We start from the raw sequence: 11,684 nt of genomic DNA, 5'->3' as shown, positions 1-11,684 counted from the left end.
GATTTCCTTTTCCTTAATATTAGAGCATTCGGACATGGCCGGGTCTGAATAAGATATTATCATCATAGAAATTTTATTTTTATTGCAAATTAATCAGCATACATTTCTGATCTCAAAAATGAATTTCATTGAAAATTCAAGATGGCGTCGAGTTTTGGCGCCAAATTAAGTAAAATAGGTCAAATTTTCAAATATCTCGAATTCAAACTTAAAAATATTCGAAAATATCTGCTCGAAATCGACAATTTTTTTTCTGTGGAATTCATAACTCCTCATATTCGAAATGTAAAAAAATTTAATCAGAATTCATAACAGAAAAATTTTTATAGTGATTTTAATCGAAAGGGGGAATAATTTTAATCAGATTAAAATCATGTTTTTGTGAGTCCCATGTTAAATTTCCCATAAAGAAAAAGGGGTAAAAACGGTCTTTTTTTAGCCTGAAAATTGAACGCCCTATTGGATTTTCTTAAAAAATTCATTTTTTGGGTTAGGAAGTTAGCTGATTCATTTGAAATAAAAATTAAATTTCTATCATGATCACAACCTAATCAGACCCGGCCATGTCCGAATGCTCTAATATTAATTGAATTTAGATTGTTTGTTGTGTTGATAATTGATTGTTGATTTAAATGATTAATTGTTTATCTTATTAGTCGATTTGAGTTATTTCTATGTTGTGACTTTCTAATTTTACTTTAATCATCATTTAGATTGAAATGAATGGTAACTAATAGATGGCGACTTATTGATTGGACTTCGAGTTTTTGTTGAAGCTTTGAAAATGCTCAGAACTTTTCAGAATTCAGAATAATCTGTTTATCCAGGGTAATAATAGATGTCATCCCAATGTTCAGCAAGATTGACTGAATAAGATGAAACTTTTTGCTCATAATCACCAAGAAATATAATCAAATGGTGTAAACTAATATCTCCAGCACTGAGTTAGTTTATTATTATCATCAGTTGAATTATGATCAACAAAGTGAATCATTAATATTATTTTTTTTTCTTAACCACCATGAAAATGTAACTATCATCATGATTAAATCAGACAATTAACTTTAACTCTATTCAATAAAAAGGTATACATAAAATTGATTTGGACGAGGAAAGGAAAGTTCTGTCTCTGAATGAAGTAATAATCAGAATCGATAATAGATTTTTTTTAATACCATGATTAAGTTGATCTGTTTCCATGATGATTAATGATTGTTGATGATAATCAAAGATTGTACAATTTAGTTAACAATTGAAATCAACTTTTAATCAACTAACAAACGAAGTGAATAACAAAATAAGTTTGATTGTGTCTCTCAAATTGTTACAATTTGAAAACTTAATCATCAACCAGATGGATGAATCAGATTCATTATCTTCATTATTATCATCATCATCATCTTCATCTTCATCTTCATCATCACCATCAACTTCCTCATATTCATCATCATATGGATCTTCCGTCAACGAGAATGTTCATAATTTCAGTGAATTCAGGAACTCATATCTCGATGAGAACTCAACATTTTCGGATTACCATGAATATGTAATTTTCTTCAATTTCAAGGAACTTTATGCTCCAATTCATGGTTATCTCTCACTTATCGTTTGCCTTTTCGGTCTTGTCGCCAATGTGCTTAACATAATTGTCCTTACAAGGTAAGTTTTTCCAATTCGAAACTAAACTTTGAACCAAAATTTAATTCAACGAAACGATCAAATCATCAGAGAGATGAAATCTTACTCTGAATTGATAGTTACACCATCATCATCAGAATTCACCTGATGTAATCAGGGTTTCTCTCCATGTTGTTGAAGTCTGGAAACTCATTGTTACCATGTAATGGTCACTCATGGTGGTTAATTAGTAGGACGATGAGTTATTATTTGGTATTCAAATATTTACCTGAATATTTGTTTGTACATTAGTTTTTTGTGTATTCTTTGTTTTAATCACCATAATCCTGGTATTCTGATAACATGATAACCTGGATTTCAGAATAAATATTTACCTATGAAAATATAAAAGAGAAAAAAAAATTTTGGTAAAAAATTTTTCCATCTCTCAATCGCTTTCGCAACAACTTGTAACTCAATTTGAGAATCATGTTAATATAAATTCAGTTCTGGTTCTGACAAAGGGAACTCTGAATCAATCTTATATATATAAGATTATCTTTCATGATGTGATAGTTGGTAACTAATCATTGGCAAATTAATGCTTATTTGTTTGAAAACAAAGTTGAGTTGAGTTGAATTTATATCTACAGGGTATTCACTTGGTAGAAACTTATCAATAATCATCAGTAAGTTTAAGATTAGAACAAGAAACTCGGAAGACTTGGAATTCTCATTGGTGAAATTTCACTCCCAGTGAGTTTAAATTAACTTGATCAATCTGAATTAGAAACAATTTGAATTGAATCACAATCAGTAAACTAAATTCGGGAGACAAAATCAGAGAGTAAAAAAATCGAGTAGGAGTTAATCAATATACATGAAACGATTCAGGTTTCAGATTTTCAGATTCAAGGATAAGAAGAAGAAAAAAACTGAATCAAATTAACTTAAATCATTGGATTCTAATCAACTTATCACTGATAACTGGATTAAATCAAATTAATCTTAGATGAAAAAAAAAGTTTTCAATCCAGTCAGATGAACAACTAAACAAAAACAAAAACAAAAACAAAAAGTTCAGTCAATATAATAACCTCATTATCTGATCATGAATTAACTCCAACTAATATCATCATTAGCATAATCATTTTATCAATATCGACTCAGAATTTTGAGTCAAAATTTTCATGGGTAGATTCAGATTTCATGATGATAATCAGGAAATGTGAGATTTTGAATGAAAAAAAGGTGACAAACTTTTCCACCCATTTTTTGAGTGTTTTCATCATTAAACTCCCAAGCTCAGTTCTTATTGATGAATTTATCAGGATAAAATTCAGTTGGCAAAAAATCAGAATAAAAACAAAAGCGAAAAAAAAACTTTTTCAAAATGAACAAAAGTTCTGAACCAATGTTATCGTAAGAAATTAGGATGAGAGGAAAAACTTTTCTCTCTCTCTCTCTATGAACTTTTTTCCCCTCATGGAGTGTAAATAACAAGACACATAATCCAAAGATAGACAATTAAGATAATCAAAGTAATTAATCAATAGTTATAGTTAATTAGGTTGATTAATTAGATTCACACATAATGAAGCTGATGAAAAACTCAATGTAAACAATACTGAATGAATTCATAATCTACCATGAATATTTCAGGGTAACTTTTAATTAACGATTAGATAAACAAGAAAAAAAATTTATTATGATTAAATATCAAAATCGTTGAAAGTTTTCATTAGATTTCAATGTAATTTCACATGATGATATTGATCAATCATCAGATTGATTGATTGGAAACTGATTAACACGAAAATCAATTATGATTAATGTTGATAACAACAATAATCAAATGATATTTACATGTGAATATATGGATTTCATGGTGATGATGAAAATTGAACAGATTATCCTGATGACGTGAATTGGAAATAATAATAAAAAGATAAACAAAAGTGATGAGGTTTATATTTTTCCCCTTCCCTTAGCAATTGTAATATTCAGATTCCTGTTCATGAAGTATCACCATCATGAAGATGTGACTCAGATCAATTCAGATCAATTGATTCATTCAATTCTGTCAACCACAAGAGTGAGATCATGAACATTTATGTCCATACATATATGTTGAGTCTCACCTTAGTCAATTAGCATCATCATTATCATCATCTTCATCCTTGACCACTCATCATCATGATGACCAACATGATTATATAGATTCTCCCATGAAGTTCAATTGAGATTAAAGTTCCAGCTCATTTAAGATGAAGGTTAAAATCACCTTTAGGTATAACAATAAAATTCTGATCCTTCATGAAACCTGTTGAACTGAACTGCTTCAAATTTAATTTTGAACAATCAGATTTACTAATTGTTATCACAGATAATTAAATTGTACCACTAATGATTGTTAAATAATAATAATACAATGAATAGATTGAAATTTAATTGTAACATTAGTTTCCATCAAAATCCTGATGATTATAAAGGCAAATAAAATGCTCCAAGGGTGGAAAATATTAGTTGCTGGTGGAAAAGCTGAATTTCATGTAATTCTTATACCTTCAGGGTGATAAAAGGAAGCAAATGAGATTGAAATTGAATATAATTGTTGGTTGAAAGTGAAAATAATTCATCTACATGGTCGTTCATGTTTTGTGATTAACATTTTACTCGTTATTATTTAGTTGATTGAATGAATTTTACATGATGATGATCAGTCTGTTCATCACGATTATCATGTTGAATTGTCAATGTAAACACTATAACCAGAACTTTTTCTCCCCTTCTAATGGCATTTACTATTCAATGTTAAGGTGTTCAGCTATCATGAATAATATTATTTACTATTCCTCGAATTCCCTGAACTTTTTTTTCAGGCTGATAACATATTTCCGAGGTTGATTCTGAGTCTCCCGTTGTATTTGATTCAACTCACGATACTCATTCACCCTGTTCATCGCCAATTCAATATATATTCATGGTACAAATTCAGTATACTTGGATTGAGATCTAATGATAAACATCAATAAACATTGAAACAATAACAAAAATTTGATAAATTTGTTTATCTAAGACTCATTTACTTCCGTATCCTGTTTCCGTATAATCCTAAGCTTTTTTTCACCGCCGATTGCAATAATTATCATTACGACCTATTATCTACATCCTTGTTTGCAATTAAGTGTTTATCAGTGAATCAGATGATGATCATGATGATTAACATCCTGATGAAAAAGGCAAAAAACCTCAGAGATAATGAATGACGAGGATGAAGAAACTTTCATATTAACCAATTACTAATTCACTCTGATAGTTTAATTTACCTTAATCAAGTTATCTAGTGTTGATTATCATCTTTGAATATCATCATGGTAATCACTCTCTCTCTCTCTCTCTCTCTCTCTCTCTCATCATCATCATCATCACTGTTGATCTTTTACTTCCTGATGAGTTGTTTTAACCTCATTGAATCCATAGGCTCAAGATTTTAGGAATTAAGAATTTTGGAAACGGAAGTTTGATTAATGATTAGATTGTCCATTGATAATTGGGTTGATTATCATGTTTTCATGCTTTAATCATTTAGGTTGATTCAGTTAATTAAGAGTAAACAAAAAATTGGTTAGAGTCTCGTTAACTTTATAACGTTGTCACAATCAGAGTACACATAAAGTATTAATAGTATAACCGAAACCAAATTTAACTCGTTAATTGCATCAAATTAACGAAAGGCTTCAATTAGAGCTGATTGTTTATGATTAACATTAACGGTTACATTATCCTCATTCACTCAACATTCACATGGTAGTAAAAAAAAGTTCAGAACTTTTTTACCTCCAACTCGAATCACCATGTTAACCACCCTGAATGTTTATGTTACTTTTTTTAGATTCACATTTGATTCCAACTTATACTTTATAACTTGTTTACCAATTCAAATTGTTGACTTTTTAATTACAATTAACAACTTTTACAAGCAATAAATTTACATAATTTAACAATCTAAATGTAGAAATAGCAACTTAGAACCGATTAGAAGATGTTTCTTCTTAGAACTTTTTTAGTAATCGAAATTTTCAACTTGCGTGGTAAAAGATCATTGGACAGTTTCGATGTGAATGATTAGAACTTTTTTTTCCATAGTAAAATGAAAATTGTAACAATAGAGAGAAAAGAAAAACAATCAGTCGAATTAGTTTTTTTTTTGTTTCTTTCGAAAAGATTTTGTTCTATTTTTTTTTGTTTTCGACAAAAATTCTAAATCTTTTCAGTCTTGATCTCATGATTCGATTCCCTTGATGTTATCATTGAATTATCATTAGTGATATTTCAATATAATGACTTTTTCCACTATTCATTTTGATCTAATTATATTTGGTTATATATCACTACTCATTGTTTATTCAGTATCACATGGAATGAGACAGAAAAAAAACTGAATCATTTCATTATCATGGAATATTTTTTATTATCATTTTTATCACAATGAACTTGAAAAATTTTGCTTGTTAAAAGTTTACACTTTAAACAGATTTATGTACATATAAACATAACATGTAAGTAAATTTAATTTCATCTAAATAATAGACCAAAGTAATTCAATGAATTCATCATGCTCGTTGAAACCTCAGCACCTGATATATATAAATATAAATTCATTAAACTTTACACAGGTAGGAGGTAAATGTGAGCTCGGTGAAAACAAAAAAAATCCTCCCCTGGGAGTGAAAAGGGTTATGGGTTTTATTTTGTTATGTAGTTTTTTTTTGTATTATTCAATTTTGGAATTGAAAATAAATATATATTTGCATGAGAATTGATTAATAAGGTGAGGAGGGAGATTGAGAGAGTGAGTGAGATGAGCAGGATTCAGGGTGGAAAATTGAAAGGGTGTGGAGAATAGAATGAAGAAAAGATTGGAACTTTTCTTCCTCTATGTATTCTCATTACTTTCATTAGCTTTATTGTATCACAACATAATTTATATTCTTTACGAATTGTTATGAATAGTTGACAGAACTTTTTGCCGAACAGTTTAAGAAAACTTTTCTTCTCTTTTTCGTATTTATTTCGATTCTTAGCTTTTTTTTATTATGTTTCGTTTTCTGCTTTATCTTCTTCTTCCTCTTTCATCTCCCTCAGTCAACTTCCTTTTTTCTCTCATGACAATTTGAGAGACTGAACTTTTTTTCCAGCTTTTCTCATGAATCTCTTGTTACATGATATCTTTTTTTTTTCAGTTATAATAAAACTAAAAATTTCTCGTTTTCTACTTTTATTCAATGTTCACTATCGATGTACATTGTTTACATTTTCAACTCTCTGGATCAGTTTCAGTTCATCATTCTGTTGACTTTTTTCTTTCACTTTTCATGATGATTTGGAATTTTTTTTCCTCTAGATTTATAGAGATAAAACTCAAGAGTGTAATTAGTTAGAGTAATAAAAAAATGCTTCGATTGACAAAAATGATCCATGGTAAGAGAAGATAAAATGGAGAAATTATTTCTCCATGGGAATGAATAAGATTGGATTAGATAATGAGCAAACTTTTGAGACATTTATCGGAAAATTGCAAGAACTTCATCATGTAAATAATCAGATTATTATACATTGACAAATAAATGAATTCCAAACTGAAATTGAATTAATTTAGAACAAAAAAGTTTTTTTTCTGTTCTTTTTTTTCTCATTCTCTTCAGAATTAAAGAGCGAAGAAAAATCAAAGATCAACATAAATTTGATTAATTCAATTTCGAATTCAAATGTCGTTCAATGGTTTAGAACTTTTCCTAACCCTTTCTTCGAACTAAATGAAAGAAGAGACAAAAAGTTCACGAAGAAATATGAATAATCTTTTTTTCTTCTCGTGTAATCAAATTTTACAAATTCAATTCTTAATTATGAATCTAAAATAAGAACTCAAAGTCAGAACTTTAATTCGTCAAACTTATAAATGACTCGATTTTCGTCTGAAAACCTTGAGGACTGAACAGAATTTGATAACTCGATTAATCGATTACACTGATTTCGATAAGTGGAAAATTGTTTTAATCTATTGATTCCATGTAACAAGTATCATGATGTTCATTTTCAGGGTAAAAGTTACAAAAGGTTAACATGATACTTTCCCCATGAAACTGAAAATAAACCAATAGAGTTTCACAAAGTGAGTTCCAGTTGAACCCAAAATGAATGGATGGATAATAATAGGAAAACCATATTTCAAAACCAGAATATGGTTCAGTTGTTTTCCGAAAATCATGGTGGAAAAACTCAGCATGGAATCTGTTTGATTTCTTTTTCATCTTGAAAATTGAATAAAAAAATATTATATCACAATAGGAAAATAAAAGAATCATCAAGTAGAAATGGAAAAAAGTTAGAGAAAGAGAATAAAAATTATTCGAGAACAAAGAAAGAAGCGAAAAAACTTCTCCGAAATTCATGATAATCATCATGCTCTTGAATATCAACGATAATCAAAATTCAAGGGAAAAAAAATAAACATGATTAAGATATAAGAATCATCTAAATCCACTAAACAAAAACTCAGAGAAAAAGTTGATGGTTATCATTAGATGATAATAATATCCATCATGGCGATAATCTTGCTCATCCTCATCTTGATCTCATTAACCATGAAAATGAACTTTTTTATTCAAACAAAACATGAGGAAAACTTTACATGACATTGAATTGAGAAGAGTTCAGTTGAATAATTTCAGATCATCACCATCATCATGATGATGACAACAGATAATAAAATATTAATATCTGAGTATATTAAGGGTCATGAATGATGATGATGATGATGATGATGAGGAAGACAAAAAAAAGTATCAAGAGTAAGCTTCATCTTCCCCTTGGTGTGTTTATCAGATGAAAGTTTTGTCTGTCAAAATATAGCATCTTTCATGATGACAATGATGATATTATACAAGGTGTATTCACAGGAAATGCTCACTGGGAATCCTTTAGATTGTATTTTCATCATCACCATGAAATCAATATATTAATATATGATGTAACTAGTTAGCAATATAACAGACCAAATGAAAAAACCTTCATCATGATAAAGGTTATTGAAAGTTGTTCCTTGACACTTATCTTACCCTTATCATGAGAGGATTGAAAAAGGTGAAACTTATCATGAAAATGATAAACATTTATCAATCCCTGATACAATGATTCAATATCTTTACGAACAGGTAATCAATTTATTATCATTTCCATGATAATTATTTACTATCATGATTGACAGATTACCTGGATTACTAATAATAATGTATTTTTTTCATTCCAAATTATTTGATAACTTTTCCTCTCTTAGTTATATGAAAGTTTTACTCCAAATGAATATGAATATAAATCTCATGATGAGATAATTGTGATTAGTGAATTGATGTTAATCGGGATTCATTAATTATCACTGAATTGATTGCAAGTGCATATATTTTTTGATTATCAAATGAGTTGGTTGTATATATAATCAGTTGGATTTGAATGAATGGTTTTACTCAGTGTTATCATTTGGGGGGAGGAAGGAGATGAAATAGAAAAAAAAATTCATCATGTGAACATGAATAAACTCATTGAAATGATTACATGATGAATATACATAACATGGATATGATGGAGAACAGGGAAAAACTCTGAACTTATGGATCATCATGATAATCATCATCACTCAGAATCATTCTCATGGTGATACAATCAATATTTACATAAGATACACAAATGAAATTTTCTATTCTTTTCCATTGAACCATCGAAACTCAAATGTTAACTTATTCTTCTGCACCATGAAATTCATGAGAGCGAAAATTGTGACAAATTTTGGCTGTCAGAACTTTTTTTTACTTCTTCTCTTTAAATCTAATCTGAAACGGAAGCGTTTCAATAAAATAAATATATTCAGAATATAATTCTGAAACTTTAGATAAACAATCATGAGAGATAATGAATTTGACTGAAATGTTTGAATGTCAAACCCTGTTAACATTTAAGGAATTGGCCTGAGCATCATCAGAACTTGAAACTTTCTTGAGAAATTCAATTTTTCCGATGGAGATTCTCTAGTCTCTTTCTTCATCTTCATCATCTCATTTCAAGCTCATTTACATGTTATCATGAGGATGATGAGAGAAAAAATCAAATACAGGTTCTCAATCATCCTGAATTAATCTGACATTTTCAGGGTAAAATTTCAACAAACAACAAAAAAATGTCACCTTAATGTAAACACTGATTGAAGTATAAAAAGACATCAAGATATCATCATCATCATGGATCCATAATCAGAATTGAGATAAGATAACATAAGTTCAGAGAGATAGAGATAAATAACCGGAAGGTTTTCAAGTGATTTGAGTAATAAAAATTGAAATTCAATATAATTTATATCCCAAGTACATGATAACCAATATTAAGGCAACAGAAGTATATTAAATGTATCAAACTTTTACGCTGATTACCATGAACTTACATGAACCTGAACTCTTTTCTTTTGATAAAATCGGAGGAAAAAATTTAGAAAAAAAAAGTAAAAACAATCACTCGAAACCCAAAAGTTAATCTATTGATTGAAATATCATGTTACCATATTCACTTGGAACATTATGATGATGATCATATGCAACATCATTGCGATTCCATGAAAAAGTTTCACGAATCTGAAAGTGATAAATTTTCATGGTAAGATAAGTTTCAGTTTCCATGAGAGTTCATTGTTGGTTTTGAATAAATTTCACTTTCCATATAATTCATATAACAATAATTTTCCATGATTATAACAAAGTATCACCATGAACCGTTAACCTGAGCATCAATATCTTCAGGGAGTCTAATAGAATATTATTCCAACAAAGTTTTCCCTGTTATTATCATGAAAAGTAAGAAGATAAAGTTGTAAAGAAAAAGAAAGAAGGAAAAAAAGTTCTGATGAAATTATTTCTTTCATTATTTTCCTGGAAATTAACAACAAGGTAACCAAATGTACATAGATGCTCATCATCATGTTTATCATCCTCATCCCTTCCGGCTCATCATGATGATCATTCAATTGTCTTGAGTAATGAGTAAATAAAATTTCATGATAAACAATCTGATTATTTATAAACAATGAACTTTATCATGAACATCGTTTCAATTGTTGTTTACTTGGAGAGAGAAATTTTCTTCTTTGTCCTAATTAACTTAATCATCAATTGATAATCAACAGAAAGTCAGTTAATCAAATCAATCGTACTTGTAAATTGTTAACAATTTACTTGATCATTTACAGAATTTTCTCAATTTATGTTTTCATATTTCAACATTTTCTGTTTATTTTTAGAAATAAAAAGAGAAATAATATTTTCAGAATTTACTCAGAACTTTTTCCCCCGATTCTTCAAGGAAGTTTGTTCTTCTCTCTCATTAGATAATGTTAAATGTGATAAATTGTGGGTGATTGTGATTTAATTCAGTCGAAAGTGGTAACATGCAACAATCCATTGGACTGAAAATCATCATCATGAAATGAGTAAATAATCAGAGTAAGAATCAGATTGAAATCGAACAATATTATGTTCAAGACTAAAAGAAATCGGAATTATTATTGAACAGAAAATGACAAAAGTTCTGATTCGAAAAATTTTTTCTTCTTTTCCATGTTATTTCGAAACCATTTATCATCTTCTGTTAGCTTATCATCATGATGATCATCATCATCCTTACGATATAAAAACATCTAATCTCTAATACAGAAAGAAAGAGAAAAAAATAGCGAACAGAATCAGTTGAGAATATGAACTGAAGGTTATTATCACCAGAGAATTGAATTTATCATGAAAAAAAAAGAAAAAGAAATTTCATTTTCTAAGTCCATTGAAAAATCATTATTCACAAGTCAATACAATTGATACAACATCATGTGTAATAATTGTCTTATTCTGAAAAATGATGCCACTGGTAAGAAGATAAATCTGTAACAAGAAAGATGAGAAGATGAGAAAAGGTAGAGAGAATGATGATAAGAAAAAAGAAAACACTAAAGGTATTGGAACAAAAAAGCTCTC

General features: G+C 28.7%; 1 protein-coding gene across 1 annotated transcript in view; it reads left to right on the top strand.

Moving 5' to 3' along the window:
• Window positions 1–687: 687 nt before the first annotated feature.
• The window catches only part of LOC128389988 (G-protein coupled receptor dmsr-1-like), a 46,435-nt gene continuing 35,438 nt past the window's right edge, over window positions 688–11,684 (top strand). The window contains exon 1 of the mRNA XM_053349644.1: window positions 688–1,659. Coding sequence (XP_053205619.1) covers window positions 1,355–1,659 — 305 coding nt within the window. The 5' untranslated portion in view covers window positions 688–1,354. The remainder of the gene's footprint in view (window positions 1,660–11,684) is intronic.

The sequence above is a fragment of the Panonychus citri genome, unplaced genomic scaffold, assembly GCF_014898815.1.
Source record: "Panonychus citri isolate SS breed McGregor unplaced genomic scaffold, ASM1489881v1 Contig00113, whole genome shotgun sequence".
NCBI classification, from domain to species: Eukaryota; Metazoa; Arthropoda; class Arachnida; order Trombidiformes; family Tetranychidae; genus Panonychus; species Panonychus citri.
The sequence above is the reverse complement of the archived record's forward strand: the minus strand, read 5'-3'. Positions and strand labels throughout refer to the sequence as shown.